General features: G+C 39.9%; 2 protein-coding genes across 10 annotated transcripts; both read right to left on the reverse strand.

Annotated features, from left to right (window-relative positions):
• Nucleotides 1-5,303: 5,303 nt before the first annotated feature.
• PDIL5-1 (PDI-like 5-1) lies at nt 5,304-7,006 on the reverse strand. The gene is made up of 4 exons (XM_078589372.1): nt 6,774-7,006; nt 6,334-6,392; nt 6,087-6,262; nt 5,304-5,564 (listed from the first exon to the last, which is right to left on the reverse strand). The coding sequence occupies exons 1-4, from the start codon at nt 6,894-6,896 to the stop codon at nt 5,473-5,475; spliced, it is 450 nt and encodes a 149-aa protein (XP_078445498.1). The 5' UTR covers nt 6,897-7,006; the 3' UTR covers nt 5,304-5,472.
• Nucleotides 7,007-10,984: 3,978 nt separating this feature from the next.
• LOC144714424 (Transducin/WD40 repeat-like superfamily protein) lies at nt 10,985-20,202 on the reverse strand. 9 transcript variants are annotated; one of them, XM_078589163.1, is made up of 4 exons: nt 16,256-16,353; nt 13,971-14,299; nt 12,800-13,535; nt 10,985-11,261 (listed from the first exon to the last, which is right to left on the reverse strand). In XM_078589163.1, coding segments are annotated over exons 1-3 (1,047 nt in total). In that variant the 5' UTR covers nt 16,258-16,353; the 3' UTR covers nt 10,985-11,261; nt 12,800-12,819. The 9 variants fall into 9 exon arrangements, with proteins under 9 accessions (XP_078445289.1, XP_078445288.1, XP_078445293.1 ...); XM_078589162.1 differs by lacking the exon at nt 10,985-11,261 and adding an exon at nt 11,270-11,410; XM_078589167.1 differs by lacking the exons at nt 10,985-11,261; nt 16,256-16,353 and adding an exon at nt 19,322-20,202 and having other exon boundaries at nt 12,704-13,535; nt 13,971-14,109; nt 14,190-14,299.
• Nucleotides 20,203-22,057: the final 1,855 nt, after the last annotated feature.

The raw sequence follows: 22,057 nt of genomic DNA on the forward strand, positions 1-22,057 counted from the left end.
AAGAATGAAGATTCAAGTTACTTTAGGCCTATGGCAGATATGAATTATTGAAGGTAATATTGGTGAGGTAATCTAGAAAATATTTTCTGGTGAGAATTTCAGCAATATTCTGAGAAATAAAGGGAATAAATAAAACTTCGGAAAGTGGAGAGGAAGAAGAGGTTCAGAAAGTGTAACCCTCCTGAAACGAATCAGATTCCTCTCCTTACAATTTTTTGAGACTAGATTACCCTTGTATCTACCAAGGATTGGATTATATAGTTGAGGACAGAAGATGTGGAGTAATATCATCAACCTTAATGGCTATGGCAGCTACTAATCCTCCTCCATATGGGAAAATCAAGCCTTCTCTATTGACAACTAGGGCACCTTCTCTAGCTCTCTGACTGATGTTTATCTCATGTGGTATTTTAGAATGTTATCTCTATTTTGTGAAGTGAGTCAATTTTACAACCCCAAAAGGATTCACTCCCATCCTCAATCATTTAAAACATTAACTGAAGAACGTCAATTGTGACTAAACAATTTAAGAGAACCCTGGTTTGGGACATTTCATACACTATTCTAAAACCATACAAATTTGGGGGAATAATAATTGTATTGTTTATGTGGATGACATAATCATAACTGGGAGAGATTGAGTAGCTACTACATTCTAAGGGAACAGTTACCATAGGTTTTTGAAACTTAAAGTCTACGAATGATAAGATGATCTTCTTGATGTGGATAGCACTCATTCTATCTTTGGGATATGTCTCAATGGAAGTATAGTTCGACACTAGATGTCTTCTTTAATGCCAACATATCAATACTTCAACTGAGGTAAGTAATCGTATAAAATCATCCTATAAAATACTAACAAGTAAACTTCATTAATTATTGCACAGATGGATGGATATTTATTATATTGAAAGTGTAGTATGCCAATTTATCCCCTGGGCAGCTCACAGATGGTACTACTGGATTGGTTTTAAAACAAGGTAAGCCAAATTTACCGTTAAATAAAAATTATGCATTATATTGGTTAAATGGATGATCATATGTCCAACTTCCTGCTATTGGACCTTATTATGTGGAATTTTGGAATCGGCCTTGGAAAGAAGCAAAAATGTTTCAAGATCAAATTGAGAAGCTGAGTATCATGCCATGTCCCATTGGCCAAGTATAATTAATTAGATTTAGGAAATCCTCAACAGCAACATCAAAACCCCTAATGAAAGACCTATTCAGCTCATGTCTGACAAGTAAGAATTCTACATTGCCCATGTCCTAGATCAACTTGAGGTGATCAAAGAAAACTTTGGAAACGGATTTATCTATGCACATTACACTAGCTCTCTAAACAAGAAGACACGCAAGACAGCAACTTTTCAAACTACTATCCAAACCAGGAATGAGAGATATTCATTCCCCAGCTCGAGGTGGTGTCATTCTAGTTATACTTCAAATTTCTAAAACTGGCCTGTTAGACTGTAGAAATGACTTACATCTAGTCATTTTTAATCTTAATGAATCATTTAGTTTCAGCCCATTATGCCTTAGACATGAAATGCTGGGTAAATTTACCTTTATTTGCTATTATCCTTCTTGCCATAAGCTTCTGACATCTCCTGGTTGGGCTATTGGATAAACATAAAAGCCAGTATTATAAGCTAAATATTTGGTAGGTACCTTACTAGAATGCATCGGAAGAGACATAAGAGAAAAGGGCAGCATCTAGAGTCACGCACCGAGAGGGCCGCACATGAAACATTTCTTTAAATAGCCATGTACGACAGAAAACAAACCAGGGCGATCAGAAACGGAGCACAGTTGGAGTGATCGGAGACTAGAGCAACAGGTAGTCATCACAACTGGAGGAGTCTGCCAGGATGCATCTGTCATCTATCTTCTTTCTCTTTTTCTCTATCAAACTCTTGGATAATTGCACTGAAGTTCACAATCGATTGGATTGCAATTGACCAATTGTTCTTCAAGCAATTGACAAATTGGATTTCAAACTCTATCCTCCATGTTCCAAAGTTATGTGTCAATTTACTATCTGTTCAGCATATTGCTCAATTGTCATTGTATTGCTCAATTGTCATCGTATAAATTATTTTTTGATGGCTTTGACGCATTTCTTTGTGACAAGGTGGCGGGCCTGAAGCATGGGCTAGCTGGAATCTCGGAAGGACTCTACTACTTATGCCAGCCACAATGGAACATGGCAGCTCCTCTTCAAGCCTCGACTGCAACGTCTACTGGGGACAAAAAATTCAGGTTTCTTCATCGCCAATTAGGACACCCTTCCTTTTCTATTATGAAAGATATGTTTCCTGACTTATGCTCTCATTTGAACATGACTACCTTAGTGTGCAACGTGTGCCAATTGGCTAAACATAAGCGTACTAAGTACCCTCGTTTTCATAGTGCCATCAGTGTTTTTGAACAAATACACTGATACGTATGGGGACCAGCTCCATTCTCGGACCTTCATGGCTTCCGATGGTTTTTGGTTCTGATAGATGATGTGAGTCATTTTTGCTGGATTCATCTTATGAGACATAAATCTGAGGTTCCTAACATTATCCGTGGCTTCTTAAGTATGGTTTACCGTCAGTTTGAGGTTAAAGTTAAGAGATTTCGCACTGATAATGGACGTGAATTTATCAACTCTGATATGTTACAGATCCTTCGTGATCAAGGTATACTTCATGAAACTTCATGCCCATGTACACTGCAAACAAACGGTGTAGCTGAGCAAAAGTTAGGGCATATTTTGGAAAAAACTGGAGCCTGTACAATTCGGAGTGCTACCCCAAAAACATTCTGAGGTGAAACTGCTATGCATTCTGTTCACCTTATTAATCACTTACCCACTCCTACCCTCCACGGTAAAGCACCCCTGGAGGTAGTCCAAAGAACTTACCTGAATACACAATTCCAATCCAATCTTGAGTTGCATCTCTTTGGATGTGAATGTTATGTTCATCTACATCCACACCAGACAAATAAGTTATCTCCCCGTGCCTTAACATGTGTGTTTGTTGGATATTCCAATACGCAAAGGGGATATAAATGCTATCATCCATCTACAAGGTGTATACTTGTATCCAAAGATGTCATATTTAATGAACTTAAACTTTATTATTCTAACCCAAATGAAGACGATAATAATCCAAGAATGATATCATCCTCGCCTACTTATTTACCTCATCTTGACTCACTAAATAATGAACCCAACACTCTGATCTAGTCGATGATCACCTTGGGGATTCCCTTCCCTTGCATCATACAGAATCCCTGCCAGTTGAGCATGTTCCTCAACTTACTCGGTTACCACCATACCCGTTCCATTACACTCGCCAGCGGAGTAAATCTACCTCTGGAGATCAACCACAACGTCTCCAAAGTTATAGTTCTATGTCCAATGAATCAGCCATTGCCTTTGACACACCTGTGTCAATTCAGGACGGTACACAGCTCTGTCGTACCACAACCTTCCCATTAAGTGACCTTCTTACATACCAGAATGTTACCCCAGCTCATAAGACGTTTCTGATGGATCTCCAACAAGTGACTATTCCCAAGTCTCAATCTGATACTTTGGCACACCCATAATGGCGTACCTCTATGGACGCTGAGATGGAGGCTCTTCATGCAAATAAAACTTGGGAACTCACTTCCTTACTAGCAGGGAAACGCTCTTTATGCTGCAGATGTGTGTACACGGTCCACTACAAAGCAGATGGTACACTCGAACGGTACAAAGCAAGGCTGGTTGCTCAAGGATATACACAGCAGTATGGCATTGATTACAAGGAAACTTTTGCTCCTATTGCAAAAATGAACACTATATGTATTCTAATCTCATTAGTGACGTGTTATGACAGGAGCTGACTCAATATGAAGTAAAAAATGAGTTTCTGCAAGTTGAACTACAAGAAGAAGTATATATGAAACCACCTCCAGGATATGATCAACCTTTCAGACAAGTTTGTTGCCTTTGCAAGGCACTCTATGGTCTGAAACAATCTCCCCGTGCCTGGTTTGCCAAATTCACCAAGGCTATGACTGATCTCAATTATAATCAATGTGATGGTGATCATACCCTATTTTACTGCCATAGTCCCTCTGGCAAGATTGTCCTAGTTATTGTCTATGTAGATGACATCATTATAACTGGCAATGATTCTAACGACATTGTTATTTTAAGTCAACATCTTAAAGCAAACTTTGAAATAAAAAATTAAGGACCTCTTACTTACTTCTTAGGCATTGAGGTAGCCTATACTCCTTATGGCATTATTTTATCCCAACAGAAGTATATTTATGATTTGCTAAATGAGACCGGCCATCTCCAATGTCGACCCTTGTCAACTCCTATGGAGGTAAATCTAAAGCTCACCTATGAAGCTGAAGAGCCTGACACTGATATTCTCCCGTATTAAAGACTTGTGGGCAAACTTATATATTTAGCTCACACTAGACCGGATATTTCCTACACTGTTAATGTACTAAGTCAATTTATGACATGTCCTAAAATATCTCACTTGCAGGCTGCGCATCGAGTGCTACGTTATCTCAAGGGCACCGTTGGGCTTGGACTTACGTCACCACTTCATGAAGTATACATTGACCCTGATTTTGCTGGTTCTCATGTTGATCGTAAATCTACTACCGGATATTGTTCCTTTCTATGTGGCAACCTCGTCACTTGTCACAGTAAGAAGCAAAAGGCTGTACCTTGCTCCAATACTGAAGCTGAATTTCGTGCCTTAGTTAAGGGCATCTGTAGATACTTTGGTATCAGAATCTCCTTCAAGAATTGAAGCTGTCCCTTGACCAACAGGCTACGCTCTTCTGTGACAACAAGTCTGCTATTACTCTCGCCCAAACACTTAACATAAAATATGTTTCTACAAAGCACCAAGGAGTGGATCTGCTGACTAAAGGCTTAACCAAGTTCCAGCACGATCACCTTGTATCCAAGCTGAATAATATCCATTCTCCAGCTTGCAGGGAGGTGTTAGAGCGTATCACGTGATACACAGCATGTGATACACCCAACTAGCCGTTATACGGCTCTTGTATAAATAGGCCTAAATAGATTAATGAAAGATTATCTTTTTGGGTTCTTCTTCTCGTTGCCCTTAGGGTTCTCTCCTCCTGTTCTCTCTCTTTCGAGGACCTTCTGCTGCTTCTTTCTCCGAAATTTTGGCATATTGCAATTGACCAATTGTTCTTCAAGTTTTCATAACAATATTGATACAGGATTCACCTTATCAATATTAAATATTTTTTCAAAAAAAATATAAGTATAATTCCAACAGATGATTTTTTAAAATCATATTAGAAGTATACTTGTGAAAAATGTAGGAAAAAAGATAGAGAGAAATTAATGAATAGGTATTTCCTAGCTCTCCATTGCTACATCACATGACTCACCTCTCACATTTTCAGCAAGCAAAATCATGGCTTCCGCAAGTGCTACAACTCACTGTCAGATTCTGCTTCGGCTTGGGTTGCATTTCTTGCTGCATCAAGGAGGAATTCCTTCATAGATTCCACCTGCTTCGGACCTGTAATTGAGATACGTCAGAAATATTATCGCAGATCTTTTCTTTTATTTGAGAATAACGAGGATCTTCCAAGACTGGGAAACAAGTTACTCTTGGTAAATAAAAAATTCTTCACAAAAAAAAAAAGATATTAATTTTACTTTCCAATCGCAAAAGGATAAACTCAAACAATCCACTGTAAATTTGAACCGTTGCAAGTACGAATTTCTGTCCCAATAACTGTGGATGTTTGATGTCCTTCGAATCTAGCATGATAAAGTTTCCAAGGTCTCTTGAATTTTTTTCTGCACATAGTTTCTTTCAAAGACTCCAAAGATTGAAGGAGGGTCTTCTCCCCATCTGACTAAGGGCATATGCACATTGGTTCATTTGCAAACACAAAAAAGAAAATTAAAAATCACATTCAGTCTTCAGGCGAGGGAATTCAGCTGAAATTTAGCTTCCATTCGAAGATTTGTTAAAAGATTTTTTTTCTTATCAAAAAGAGCCGCAGCCCAAAAAATAAAAAATAAAACCAATTACCTCGATATCTTGAAACTTCCTCTCCAGCATAGAAAACCTTAAATGTTGGATATGAGTGGATGTCGACCTTAGTGCATACAGACTTTTCTGCTCCACAATCAACCTGCCCGATCTCAATTTCATCTTCATCTTCAATAATTTTAGCCAAGTCTTCCCATAGGCTACCAAGGTTCTTGCTAGAAAAACACCAAATAATTCAAAAGAGTTGTACCAAGAGAAAAAGGACCAATATCTGTCAAAAGTTTACCAATATTTGCACCATGGAACACAAAATTTCACGAACCAGACTGTCCCCTTCTCCTTAACCTGAAGTTAATATGGGAGAAAAAGTGCTCAATTGCAGCTGGCGGATAGCCAAAAAGACACAAGATTCGAACATCATGTACCTAGCATTGCAGAATTTGAATATTTTTACCTGGATGTACCGTAATAGGTATCAGTTTACCCGATACTTAATTTAAATCAGCACTTTATTCCTCGAAAAATTGAAATATTAGCTGAATAGATCGTAAATTCTGATAAATCGGACTTTCTTTCTTCGAGCGAAGATGCTAATCGCAGCAAAAGGAAACATCTACTATATCAAAACCCTCCGATATCATCTGAGACTAATAATTACGCAAGTATCAACGCACGGATCAAACGATCATCCGACAAATATCCACTCAAGAGTATAGTTTGACCTACCTTGTCGGAGAACGTTTCGGAGGTGAGCGTTACCACCTCAGCATCAACGGCGATCAAGAAAATCGCGCCGCCGAAGAGGAAAACGAACAGGAAAACGCTGATTTGTCTCCTGGAGAATTCCATGGATTGTAGATCGTAGATCGTTCCCTAGAAGCAGAGATTTCTCCAAATCATCGATCTGCGATCAACACAGTTACAAAGACGAAGATTATCGTCGAGATGGGCTTAATCTTTGAAAAACCCCATTAAAAGGGCAGTATTGTTGATCTTCTTGACCATAGCCCAGGCCCATTATTAAATATCATATGTTCATATTTATTCAATTTTTATAGGTTTATCTACAATCTAGGGTCTGGATTTCCCACCCCTTCAAACACCCTAGTTTAAAGTTTGAATAACACATCATAAATACATTGATATTGAAACATTCCTTCTAATTTTGTGGGTTAAAAGACATTATGACAGATTAAATATCCAACTATGCACGAATTGATTGTGTCAAATAATTTTCCATGTTTTGGGAGCTACGTTGGAATGCATGTCAAGGTATTATTAAGTATTATTAAGGTATTTTAATGTATTTTGAGATCAACTAATTTAGTAAAGTTGTATTTAACATAAGTTATTATATGAAAGTAAATTCATCAAACTCAAGACTCAAAGTTTTAAGGTTATTACATAATAAAAATTTTGTGAAAATGTAATGCATAAAGATAATTAAGAAACTAGAGATCTGGAACAAGTAAAATACTAAGTCATGATTTTTTATGAGATTGCTCATCAACCTGTAGAGCTATGTGTATATTTCAAATTATAGGACACTGTACAAACAAATTGGATGGAAAAAAGAATAATAGTAATAAATTTAGGCAGTCATAGCTATGTTAAAAAAGATAAATTTTATATTTATCGACAAATCCACGATTAATGTACAGTAAATATTACATCTTTTGGATCATGGAAAGTGCTTTCACCTACTTGATTCAACGTGCTATTGACTTGTACTTGGCATTATCTTAGGTAAATTAGGGTGAATACATTACAGTTTTTTATATTTCATATATCTATAATACAATTTATTTCCTCCTCAATGAAACGCTGTTGGCCTCTGGTAAAGATATTTTTCTTAGTTTTTTTTCTAATGCATTGACTTTAGAAAACCTTAAGTGCACTTAGATGGTCTACATAGGATTATTTCTGCTTGCATACAGATTTGGTTCGATCAATGATAGACCATACTTCATTTGACAAAAATCCAAGTGTAATATTCTTCTTCGACAAGTTTGAAAGTGTGATTGAGACAGAAGAATGCATGGATGGAAGAGTTATACCTACTCCAAATTGAATCCAATAAATTTGGAAAAAAATAGACAATCATGTTTATCCACACGTGGCATTCTCGTGTTTTAAAATAACATTAAAATTATTTTTATATTAATGATTTTCAATAAACTAAGTCCAACAAACTAAATTTGGTTGGTTCTATATCTCGGATGTCTACAGCATGCAAATAAAAAACGAGATGTCTACACCATGAAAGAAGAAAATTTGTATCCTTGAATCAACATTTATGATATAAATATAAACTCAAATGATTAATGACATAAACTAAACCCTTAAATGCACAAGGTAATTAATTGTAATGTATCCCCCACTGGAACATTTAAACTGATGTATTGTCAATCTAAATCACTCGTTCATTTTCTGAAATGAAACTTTTGGTCTCTACTTTCATTGAACTAAACATTGAAATTGTTTATCAACTGAACCCTAGGTTTCATTCTTTATCACTGCATTTAAAACCATATATCTACAAATATTTGAGAACATAGCCTCTTATTTAGAGTCATAATATGTCAATTAAAGCTAAATAAAAAATGAACATAAGTCATTAATTGTCATAACTTACTTGAAATCATCATAAAGCATTATAATAATAGAAATGACTAGGGTAGTTATGGGTTTAACATATTCAATATAATAATCCCAATGGCATTAACATGTTCTCTCTAAGGGTAAGCATTGTTTCTATGGTCAAATTTTATTGATTTTATTTTTTACGCAAATCCCTTGTCAGTTTTTTAATGTATAATTTCTTATATTTCAAATTTTGTTACTATATAAGTATTCATAAATAATAATTTTAAAGCTCTGTTTTAATTCGTTTTCAATATTGTGAATATTTCAAATAACAGCGAGGTCTTAAAAATACTAACCTTTAGTGGCTGTACATATGTAGTTTGTGTTACTATAGGCTTATTATATATATTATTTATAAATAATGATAAATTATTGACATCTCATTTCTTATTAAGTTAGAATTTTTCTCTCTCTCATCAATGTATTATCCAAAATCTCATGAAACAAGTGTTTATGCTAATATTCGTCATGAATTTGATCAGTTAAGAATTAATGAATTATTTATATTTATTCAAAAAATATTAAATTAAACTCATTCATGATAATATTTAGGAACAGAGAGTGAATAAAAACCCCAAATATGGAAAATATAAACTATAGGGCAGTCAGATTATTCATCACTTTATAGTTGAATCTCACATAAAAACACCTCATTTATTTCAAGGTAAAAATGTGTGATATCTTTTATAGTGATAAACTAGCGCATCAACATATTCATATTATTTTATATTTCATTTCATCTAAAATACATATTCGTATTATTTTACAAAAACGACACAATGAAAATAAAATATGTTTCAGATCCAGTAAGTTATATGTATCATTATGAATATTCATAACAAATTCATGATATTATAAATGACTGGCAATCCCTGCAGATTTAAACCCAACGTAGAATCATTTCATGGGATTCTTCCTTTTTATATCTAGGGTAATTATATTCATCCTGAAAATTTTATCCTCTCATATATTGAGTTAAAACCTTTTTTCTTTTTTATGTGTAACTTTCAAGAGATCTTGATCCTCGCACGAAAATTCTCCCAACTTTATGACATTCTCGAAAACCAATAAATTATTAATTATTTATCAAATCTTTTAGTTTTATCCATATTTCTTTACAAAATTTTAAACTATAATTTTAATGAAACCTATTACTGTTCATATTTCTCAAATATTGCTCGTAATCTTCTTATCTATTGGTATCACTAAAACTATTTTTGGTGGTAAATATTTTACACATATTTTTGGTGTCTTTTCCTAATCTAAATAAATTTTAACCCGCTCAAAATTTATTCAACATTTAGTGCTGAAAATTGTCAATCATACGCATATGTTATGTTCAGAACTATAATGTATAAGAAGAATTTGAAAAATCTTCATGTACCCTAGATGATATTCGAAACCTCATTCAAGAAACATGTATAAAACTTATCAAATTACAAGGTGATTGTAAATAAAAAATTTTATGTTATTTCAATTAACTAAATATGTTGGTTTGAAGAAGCCTAATTAGCAAAGCATTTGAGATATATTTGCTTTAATTATACAGTTATTACTGAAAAAATGCTACTCCCTAGATGAAAATGGAACCAATCGTAGCTGAGATATTATAAAATATTTATTGGCATTAAAATAATGTCTCTTTTTTTTATTAAAATTTTCTCTTACTTGCTTTTTTTAATTAGCTAAGACTGTTTTGCAGAAAATTGATCAAATATTGGGAGCGTATGCTAGGATACATTGAAGAAGGCTAACTATTGGATAATAACCCCTCGACACTCTTACATAGTTTTATGTAGAAATTTTGTTCCTATATTTTTTGCACTCTGCCAGATTATAACAAGTGTTAGCTTGCCACATTAATGTATCATACTGTGTTCCAATCAAGTTATAGAAGAAGCTTGTCACATAAGTAAATATATAACGATAATCCTTTTATCTTGCATTCAAACTTGTTCATTATAAACTCAGGTGCTTGTCTGCCATTTACTTTTGTGTAGACTCTCTAAAATACTTATCACCTTTCAACAAAGCATTGATGGAATTCATGCAAGATTTCTACTTATTTTACGTGCATATGATATATTCTTCTTCAATTTGTACACGGGTCCAATTCTTTTAGTCCTGGAGGGCTTGGGGGTTTGGCACGTCTCGAATGGGACAGATGGGATGTGACAGGAGGGTTGTGATAGGCTTAGACCTCCCTCCCCCTCTCTCTCTCTTCTCTCTTCAAAATTATTTTAAAATTGCGCTTTAAAATTATTTTATTTCATCAAAATTTTCCAAATCTCTAGGCCTTGGCATGCAGAGATAAAACATAGAAAATTCAAATTTAGATATCATCTGTGGTATCTTTATTTTAATGACAATCATGTGGATGGATTCTGCATGGAATATGGACCCCTCCGTCATCGGTCATCTCATTGTCATCCAGGATACTCATGTCTTCAGTCACCATGATAGATTCCCAAACATGTCTCCCCTCACATCTGTCTCTTGTGACATCTTCATCACATGTCATGCCTATCGTGATGTAACGGAAGACGCGACAGATGACAGTTGCAAACCCTAAAAACATGCCACTAAAAAGTAGAATAAACTTTTTGCACCATTATAAATAAGAATATAAGCATTCTACACAGATCGTGGTCTTTTACATTCTTATGGATTCTTGGATGAAGAGAAAGTGTTTTTTGGAGGCCCAAAATTTCAAAAATCTACACAAAATCAATAAGTAAAAATGAGTCAGAGGTCTGGTACACTCTCCCTCAATTGATGAACATGTACAGGGCTAGTTGAACTGAGAAAGGTGGGGATGTTTTCTAAGCATTAATTGAGAAGTCAACCATCTGCAATCTGAGAGGAACTATTCACGATAGTTTTTGTCCGTCTGATATTCGATATCATACAACGGATATCCAATATTCTGATGAGATCGGGGCAGCTTCAGATACCAGATGTCCGATACCAGACTAATATCGAATATCCATCCTATAACAGATGTCAGGATGGATATATTAGGCCTTCATACGTAGCAGATGCCAGTATGAAATATTGAATCAGATATCCAATATTGAAATCTGATATCCGGATATCAAAATCCGTACCAAAAATTGGTATCCGGATAACGATATTCGAAATCCAACTACCTCGTTTAATAAACAAGCATGCATTGTCCCATATGGAAAAATAAAAGGTTTAAAATAGTGTGAATACTTCTGAAAAAACCATAAGTGGAACAAACCCTGCACCATACCCATCCTAACTTACATATGTTTAGAAGACACATATTGGGCCCCCCAGTATGTGATATTGGGCCCATTTTGGACTAGGACAGACTAAGTATGACATATTAATTGAAAACGTCTAAGAAATATAGCCACCTATTGCTTAATATGGCATTTAGAAAAAATTTAAAACTTATTTCACTTTATATGTCCGATATCCAGAAAACCGATATCTGATAGGATCCCAGCCGGGATCGTATCGAGAACAGGGTTGATCCTGGCGGAGTGGATGACGCCGATGCGATGAGAGTGGTGGGGAAGTGGATGACGCCAGAGAGAGAGAGAGAGAGAGAGAGAGAGGCTACCGAAAGGAAATAACAGCTTAGCAACTCATGTCCTGCCCTCCAACGAAAAGGGCTACATATTTGAAGGGAAAGGCAAGACGAAAGAGAAAGACAATACTGCCCTTAGTGGCCTATCATGTCGAAACTACCCCTAGATAGGTTGAGGATCCTATCAAGGATCCTATCAATATCCAACACCGATCTGATATAGTCATCCAACTCTATATATGAAGACAGATGCCGATATCAGGACGGATAAGGGTATCAGATATAGGTACTGTAGCAACCGATATCCAATATCCTCATCCAGTATCCAGATATCGGTAATGACAGACATCAGATAGCCCATTTCCAATATTCAGTTCAGCATCTGTCATGATATTGTCATCCGATATCTCACTTGGGATGGGTGAATCCTAATTCACGGTAAACTGGAAAATAAAACAAAATATTAAGCTAAATTATTGAGAAAGCGAGAGAGAAATCATGTTCAGAGATGCGGGGGGGAAGGGGATAAAGAGACGAGAAGACTAACCGGAAAGACAAAATCATCATCTATCGTGCACGTTCTTGTAACCTTTTTTCTGTTTTCCAAACTCGCACAAGTCTGTCATAAAAGGAGCAGGTAGCCACAACCAACCCCTCGTTGCTGCCTTTTCTTTTCCAATCTGCTCCGTAAGCCAAGGACCCGTGCTTTGCACACGTCTCCACCACCACTGCACCCTTGTCTTCACTCACCTCCACAATGGCAAAGCCATTGTGCATGCAGGCTGCAAGAACCAGCCCAGGAACCTCCTTATTGGGCTTTACCCTCCACACCCCTCCACCTAGGCCCAACGACACCCGGCAAACAGGCCTCGACAAAGCCCTTAAATCCCACACTCTAAGAAACTCATCATAGCTCCCTGTCAGCAGTTGATGTTCGTCGAACTTACTGCTGGAGATGCTACAGACTCCCATCTTGTGGGAGGTTGAGTCCTTGAAAACTGGGCTTAATGGGCCTGACCTGAGATCCCAGCAGCTGAAGCAGCAGTCGTCCGAGCCCGTTAACACGAGATCAGGCTGGTGCTCATGGAAGGATGCAGCCCAGACCTCATACTGATGGGCTTGCCATTCTTCTGAAAATTCCAACTTGTCTTCTCTTATGGCGTAGACAGAAGTTAACCCGTCCGACAGTCCAACTGTGATTGACGTCGCCGACGGGTTCCAACTAAGGCACAGGCACATGGAGTCACTAACTTTTTCCTTGGCGGCTTCCTGGAGCATGAACTCTGCATGTTTTTTTGTGGAAGGTATGTGAAGATTTTTTACTGGATTATGCTGAGGATGCTATGATGGTCAAGTATTCAATAATAATGATGCGATTGTTATCTGAAGAAGGTATGAAATGGGTATTGATCGTCGATAGTAGAATGGCATTCTCCAGCTAGCAAACCCTAGCTGACAGGTGGAGGAACAAGGAACGAGAAAAAACAAAACCTCCATTAAGATTTGGTCTGGCCCCTGCGTATAAGGAAATAAAGAAGTGGGCCAAACATTACTGGGTTTCTTCTAACAAGGACAAAGAAGAAATGCAAATTAAACAGAAGCCCATTACAGGACTTAAAATTATATCAATGCTTCATCGAGCATGAATCATGTGAAAGTGAATTAAGATGGCACATAAAGACTATAACAAGGACAAAGGAGAGAAGACATGTGCATACCATCTTGATCTTTGGTAGTAAGCTTTGATCTCAAAGAGCGGATGCTCAAATAACCATGGGCATCCGCCACCGCAAGCATAGGGATGGCATCGGTGAGAAGAGGGCCCCACTTTATATCGAATATACCAACTGTTCCTACCTGATGAATTAATTTAAGACCCAAGCTGTCATCAACAGAGAATAGTGATATACTTCCTGATCGATTTGGTTGACTGCCACCTTCATGCAAGGTGTACGTGGCAGCAGCCAAGACATGAGAAAATGGCTCGTGTGGGCAAAACTCTACAGCATCTGCATTGTCATCCAGGATAAAGCATGATGCATCCATCCTGCAATACGTACAATAAAATAAAGATCAAGCCCTGATTGCTGCCAGAGGGGCAATAGTTAGAAAAGATAAAAAAGGTAAGGTTGAAAAGTCTTTGTCCATCAGTTATTCCTTGTTCAAGAACAGGCCACTTATAATATGGTTTGGGAGTGTTTATTTGACTATGGCCATTTTGATCAATTAAATCTATAATTTAACTCGATTTTAAATCAAAGAAAAGAGAACTGCATAGGTAAAAAAAAAATTTGGTAACTCAGCGAGTTGAATTGGATGGGCTCTCACAATGAAAAAGTGATACCATCCAAATTGACTTTTAGGAACAGGATTACAAAATGTATGTCATTCATTAAAGCTCAACTCACTTTTCAGCATTACTATTTTTTTTGAAGAATTCAGCAATACTATTATATTATTTCCCAATACGCGTACATGGGTCTTAGCCTATACACTAACCTTCAGTGTTTTACTGAAGATGTCCACTTAAGGGGTGAAAGTGTCAAACTTGATCTTCAATCAGCATAGTTCTTCTCCTCCCATAGACTCTCTGCTCTCATTGCTCTTACAGCTAGGTTTGGAACCATGTAACTTTAGGGACTTGTTCCCCCAAGTGGGGAATAAGTCACTTAAATAAGAAAGCAGGGCACGTACAGAAAAAAAGGACAAAGATGGGCCATTTAAAATAAAGATAAAAGAAGATATAAAAAGAAGGCTGTCTAACAAAAAACTTTGACGAAGTTTTTTTTTGAAAACAAAAAACTTAGACGAGGTAATCAGGAATAAAAAAAAAACATGAGACTCGACAACTCATTCATAGAAAAGAAAGATTACCCCATGAGCTAGATCTATGATAATAAAGAGAAAAAGGAATAAGGAGATAATATCACAATAGACCAGTAGTGCCATGCAAGGCCCAATGAGCACTCTCCCTCAAAGCCGGTGAATGGATATTCATAAATCCTAGCTTGTACCAGACCTTGAAATTAGAGAGATGCCAAGCCTATAGTAAGAATATCAGCACACTGTGCAGAGGAAGCAAGGTGGGGCACGCTGATGAATCCAGACTTGCGTTTTTTTTAACTTGTAGATCCACTTCAAGTTGATTAGTATGATCATATTAAGCTGGATCATCGGCAATGCTGATGACCAAGATCAATTTCTGAATGAATTCTCGCACTAATATTATCAAGAAGCTGGATAAACGATCCAAATTTCAGGTGAAACAGTTCTGCACCACCTACGTTTACACCATTTGCACTAATCCACATAAACCAAATAAATGATTTTTAAACAATCGGGTATGCTATGTCCTACAGCCAACTCAAAATCACAATGGGTCTCTTGAAATGCACAATCAAGATTGTCCAAGTGTTATTTTTCTATACTTATTTTTATATTTTTTTCTTCTTTTATTCTACAAAAAAATATTTTCTTTTATATATACATGGAAGCACTGATGATATCTGGTATGACCTTTTGGGTCATATTGGCCATCGAGCTCTACTTAAAAACTATTTGATAGGCCTGGAAAATATATGCCGGAACTCCCTCTGTGGCGGCAGCTCTAGCGAAAGATTAGCTTTAGAAATGATCTACCTTAATCACAAAAAACAAGAATCTAAATCTATGATCAGTCGGCAGGAAAAATATGATACCCCTCAAAATCAATCAAAATTTATGTACAACGTTAGGTGTCAATAGACAAGGAGGTACAAGATGTTCACATCAACATAAAAACGTAAATCGACCGGGTTTTTTATCACACATGCCACGCCGAAACGTCAAACTTTCACAAGTAATCTACACTAACATTAATTCCTAAACAAAAATATGAATCTAAGGTCAATGACATTCCCACGGCAGAAGTAAAAGAAATCGCGACATGTACTCTAACTGCCAAAATCAAACAAAAACATAAAACTACAGAGCTGAAACTAAAGCACGGGAAGAATCAGGGTACATTTTCTCTACGGCGCATAATTCAACGCAGTTGAGAATTTGATACAAATTCCGCTACCATTGAATACCAATCAAAATTCACGATTAAATCACCTTGGTAAAGTTCACCGCAGTAAGCGCCTAATTTCTCTCGATGAATTATCCAGTCTCCTCTGCAATAGTAGTCTCGAACCTCTCCAGCAACTAATTTCTTTATTGACCCGATTTATAGTGCCGTTTATCTTTATTTTATTAACATGATGCTTAGCCCTCGTCTTTTGTATTATTTAAGACTTTTTATTTTTTCCCTCATTATTATTCCTATTAAGTTTAATAATTTGTATTTATTTCTGTCTACATCACGTAGCTTCTGCGGGACATTCAACGAAGGCGATGACGATAACAGCCCCGCCTCGCCTACGCGCACCAATGCATCTGGGGGGACGTGAATCTGTTTCTAGCACGTGGGTCCTACTTTGTGACCTACTGATTCGTAATTGATGGATTTGTCTACATTAGACATGGTTGTTCTGTTCTGTTCATTTGAAACGAACAAAAAATTCCCACAAAAGAACCGCACAGGGCCTTGTTCTTTGTTCTGTTCTTTATTATTTTCAAATTCGAACCAAATTCGCACATTAAAACAAAACTCGCACATTCGCACAAATAAGAACAAAATTCGCACAAAGTGAACAAAAGAACCGCACATGAGTATGTGCGATGTTCTGTTTGGATTCGTTTTTGTTCTGTTCAGAAAACCGAACAGAACTAACAATTCGCACAAATTCACACAAAAAGAACCGAATGACCACGTCTAGTCTACATTTACGACCGAGGACCAGTCAGACTGGACCGAATCGGTACCCTCAGTCTACCATTTTAGGGAGGACCGGTTGGTTGTGTAGGTTTAGGTCCAATGATCAAACCAGACCGGAACTGGAGGTAAATTATGGAATTGTCTACATCCCTAGAGTTGGACATTTACGACCGAGTACCAGTCAGATTGGACCGAACCGGTACCCTCGGTCTACCATTTTAGGGAGGACCGGTTGGTTGGGTAGGTTTAGGTCCAATGAACAAATCGGACCGAGACTGGAAGTAAATTATGGAATTGTCTACATCCCTAGAGTTGGACATTTACGACCGAGTACCAGTCAGATTAGACCGAACAGGTACCCTCGGTCTACCATTTTAGGGAGGACCGGTTGGTTGGGTAGGTTTAGGTCCAATGAACAAACCGGACTGAGACTGGAAGTAAATTATGAATTTGTCTACAACCCTAGAGTTGGACAGTTACGACCGAGTACCAGTCAGATTGGACCGAACAGGTACCCTCGGTCTACCATTTTAGGGAGGACCGGTTGGTTGGGTAGGTTTAGGTCCAACCAGTGTTCGCCGTCCCGATATCCGTCCCATATCCGGTCCGGTTCCAGATATCGGATATCGGATATCGGGCGATATCCGTCTATCAGGGGTAGACGGATATTGGTACCGGATATCGGGGGGTGAGGACGAGGAACGGTATCGGATACCGGATATTGGTTTTCTGATATCCGGATGTCGGAGATGGATACCGGATGCCGGACATCGGAAAACCGATATCCGATATCGGATATCGACCACAATATTTGAATTCGAAATATATTCAATGCCCCTCATTATATAGTGTGCAATATTTTTTTTTTCTTCCATATGGGATAACAGGATTCAAAGCTAACGTAAACTCTGAATCCAGTTATCCCACATGGGAGATTTTAGAAAATTTTACTAGTATATATTAAATGAGGGTGAGATATAGTAAACATTATAATAATAGCTATTCCTCTGCGAAATGTGAGATGCTAGCGGTCCAAAATGTTAGCAGAAAAAAATGTGGCTTTAATGTGCATTTCATATTTTTTAGAGAGAGAGAGGCATGAAAAGCTAGAGTGAGAGGGAGAGAAGAGAGAGAGAGTGAGAACGAAAGAGAGAACAAGAGCGAACGAGAGACGGATAGAGAGAGAGAGAACAAGAGGAAGAGAGAGCGAACGGGTGAGAGAGAGAGTGTTAAATAATTCAATGCGGATATCGAAAACCGATATCCGCATCCGATATCCGGTACCGTCATCTGCCCCCCTAAGACGGAGATGGATGCCGGTATCAGACGGATACTGGTATCGGATATCGGCACTATAGCAACCGATATCCGATACCAATAATCGGTATCCAGATATCGAAAAAATCGGATACCAGAAATTGCCTTTCTGGTATCCGGTACAGCATCCGTCCCGATACCGGCATCCGGTACCAGTATCAGGACGGGCAAACACTAGGTCCAAGGATCAAACCGGCCCTGAACTGGAAGTAAAGTATGTATTCGTCTACATCCCTAGAGTTGGACATTTACGACTGAGGACCAGTTAGACTGCACCGAACCGGTACCCTCGGTCTACCATTTTAGGGAGGACTGGTTGGTTGGGTAAGTTTAGGTCCAATGATCAATCGAGACTGGAACTGGAAGTAAATTATTGAATATTTATTTAGTAAATTTTAAAAATATATTAAATCCAAGTGGCCGAAGAGGTCTCTATTGAGCTTGATGTAGCCGCAGCGTATTTGACTGGTCCGAGGATGACCACTTGGTGAAGTGATGCAGGACAACGTCGAGGACGAAGTCCGGCCGTCACCGAGGGGGTCGTACTCGGTGTCGTAAGTGTCGGTGCACAACATCTACTCAAGGGTAGGCGTCCAGCATGGGTCTCCTACGGGGACAACCTATGATGAATGGCGCAGGTAAGGGGTGTCGTACGTGCAGCTGCCGATAAGCGTGGGATGCCGTCCCGGGTTTGACGGGGTCGCCCGGAGGCGGGGACCGACCTTCCGACCCTCGTCCGGTGGGACGAGGAGGTTACGGCGCCGAACGGGATGTATCCCGCCGGAGGGTGCTCGCACGGGGCGGGCGAATCGACTCGTATCAAACCAGGTAAGACACTCAAAAGCACGTAGTCTTCACTCGACCTATCACACTCACCTACGTCTAACCCCGAGCGCGGTGGAGGCAACCGAAAATGCACTGTAAGAAATAAAAGACGGGAGCGGAGTGGCGTACCTCGTCGTCGTCCAGAGCGGACCTATCTCCTCCTTGAGCTGGAAGTCCGGGGCGCGTCGACGGCACCCCGAGGGTGGTGAGACCGGTGTCAGCGATGGCGGGGACGTGGGCGAACCGTGCGCGTTGAGCGCCGCACGGCACGTGGTGTAATCAGCGACGGGCAGACCAAGTCAACAAGGCAGAGCACGGGCGAGGGGCGCGGCGTGGGGCACACAGTAGCAGATGACCACGGAGCAGTTCGGGCAGCGGGTTCGGGGATGATTCGGCGGGCTCCGGTGGCGCAGGCCGAACTGATAGGTCGGTGCGATAGACAGGCGGAGCGGCCAACCGTCAGGATCGGCACGTCGACAACTCGGGCAGGCGTCGTAGAGGGGGAGGTCGGGGGCACCTGAGGGAGGGGCCTTACGACGGTCGTCGCTGACCGCGACGCGTGTGCGAAGCTCGGCGGGTCGCTGCAACCGTCGTATACCCGCGACTGGTGCAATCGCGGTGATAGCTCGGGCTACCGTCGCGGCAGTGGGCGCGTCGGGAGACAGCGCGCGAGGGGGACTTGCTACGGAAATCCGCCGCGGGGTTTGAGCCCAGACAGCGGTGCAAGCGGATGGTGCGGTCGAGGATCAGGCGCGAGACGGCGCCGGTCTGCGCGTGAGGTCACTGCGCAGGGGACGGGGTTCAGCGCGTCAAGGCGCGAATCCCGGTCGTGGAAGACCACCTTCGGCGGCGGCGGCTCGCATGCAGCAGGCTGAGCGGCAGCGTCCGAGCTTGGCGAATCTTCCCAACTCCACCGTTCTTCTTCTCCCTTCACCTTCAACAGTGCGGGACGCAACCCTAATTCATCAGGTGAACGAAGCCTCTGTCTTCTTCAAAATTCATTGGTAACTTTCTTTCAAAAAAACATTGTACCTTTCTTAGGGCACCCATCCGACCCTTATATAGGGGGGGGGGTTATGGGGGCCCTAAGACCAAAAGGACCTTCTCTTGACTGAAAATAACCCTATGACCTAAAGGACATGAGGACGACTGGAAGACAAGGAAAACGAAGACTAACACAGGGAGGGGGGCGAGGAGATCCTTATAGGGTCGAACCTCCCTCCTTACACGTGATCACGGTGCGTAAGAAAAACAACGAACGACGAAGTTCATGCAGAAAACGACGAACAAACAAAAACGTAAAGACGAAGATAAAAGTCCGTTACCCAGAATACTTGAATCCAGGCGTGCGTACCGTCGCCTTGGCTTGCCGAGCGGGCTGAACGCGAACGGCTGGTGTTGTCGAGGGCGACGGCGATGTCTCCGACGACGTATCCGGGGCTGCGGCTGGTGCTGCGCCATCATGAAGAGGAGTTCTTCTTCAAAGGTGGGTTTCCAAAAACTTCCTCTATAGAATGTTTCTTCCTTCTCTATTCATCTCGAAAATTATCCATGGAGAAAAATGTGTGGAGAGAGAAAGACCCGAAGAGGGAGATAGAGGGAGAGTGGGGAATGTAGGGAAGGGAGGAAAATGGGCATTCTTGTTGATAGTAGACAATGATTTTCTACTTTGACTTTGGCATTAGACTAGTCAACCTGATCGAGTCGGGATGACAAAAATATGACGCAGACAAGGACCACCATAGACAACTGTCACTAGAGGTGATGATGATTGTGGATGACACAAACGATGATCATCTAAGATAATGACAAATAACACGGACGACAAGACCGATGGTGCGTGCAATGATTGTCGACAACGAGGATAAGGATCATCGAAGATAGTAATGAAGACCGTTGACAACAACAGGGATGACGATCACTGACAACGACTGCCGACGATGGGGAAGAAAACTGCCGATGATAGGGAGAATGATCATCCACGACGGGGACTACGATTGTCAACAATATTCAACGACAGGGATGACCCTCTTGCCTGATAGTCCAACCTGCCGCGCACCTAAATGTTGACACCTGCGGACGGCGGGGGGGTGGACTGCGGACACTCCAAGCATCGCAACCGCTACGAGGGCTCCACATACTCATGCGGGCACAAGTGCTCTTCTCATGGCCTTTACTAGATACCACCCATGTACCTTTTTTCCTTTCCTGCACCATGGCCGCGGGCGAGTAGGGTCCGTGTGTAACTGGGACATGTACGATCACTCCATGCCTATAGATTCTGATAAACACTACATTTTATAAATAAACAGCCTGGGTGCCGCCCAAGGCACGGATGGATCAGTCTACGGGCACAGTCTCAGGGTTGGCCGTACCAGACACCGTGTTTTTGCCAATAATAAAAAAAACGACATGGATGACAATAGCCATGACATGGACGATGATCCCAATATGACGCTGACTCATAAAATTAAATTAATTCCCTATGTCGTACTTTCCCACCCTTCTCTTTCCACAACATCCAAATCCATCTACAACTTAATAGAAAATTAATACCAAAAAGCAGGACTGCCGTTGGATATTTCTTGCAGGTAGACAGATGAAGATCACAGGTTCTGTTTTGGGGACCCATCTCTGAAAGTAGACAGATGAAGATCACACACGATTGATAAGGCCAATTTTCTCTCAAAATGAGTGATTTTGTGATAGTGGAGGAAACAGAGGGGGAAGAGCCAAGCAAGGGTTTTGTGGAAGGGGACTCAATGGCGACACCGTCACCTCCTCCTTCCATATCTTCCAATTGGATAAGAAGATAATCCATGCAAGACGAGTTAGAAGAAAGAGACGGGGAGGCCAGAAAATGCA

This window comes from Wolffia australiana, chromosome 17 (genome assembly GCF_029677425.1).
Source record: "Wolffia australiana isolate 7733 chromosome 17, ASM2967742v1".
Classification (NCBI taxonomy): domain Eukaryota; kingdom Viridiplantae; phylum Streptophyta; class Magnoliopsida; order Alismatales; family Araceae; genus Wolffia; species Wolffia australiana.

Bases quoted from the DNA above. Each gene is read 5' to 3' on its own strand.
- PDIL5-1 (XM_078589372.1), bottom strand. From the start codon at position 6,896: ATGGAATTCTCCAGGAGACAAATCAGCGTTTTCCTGTTCGTTTTCCTC. The intron at 6,393-6,773 runs GTAGGTCAAACT...TATTAACTTCAG, and splicing joins CCGAAACGTTCTCCGACAAG to GTTAAGGAGAAGGGGACAGT. The intron at 5,565-6,086 runs GTAATTGGTTTT...TCTCAATTACAG, and splicing joins GGAAGTTTCAAGATATCGAG to GTCCGAAGCAGGTGGAATCT.
- LOC144714424 (XM_078589163.1), bottom strand. The intron at 13,536-13,970 runs GTATGCACATGT...AAAAACATGCAG, and splicing joins TACTACCAAAGATCAAGATG to AGTTCATGCTCCAGGAAGCC.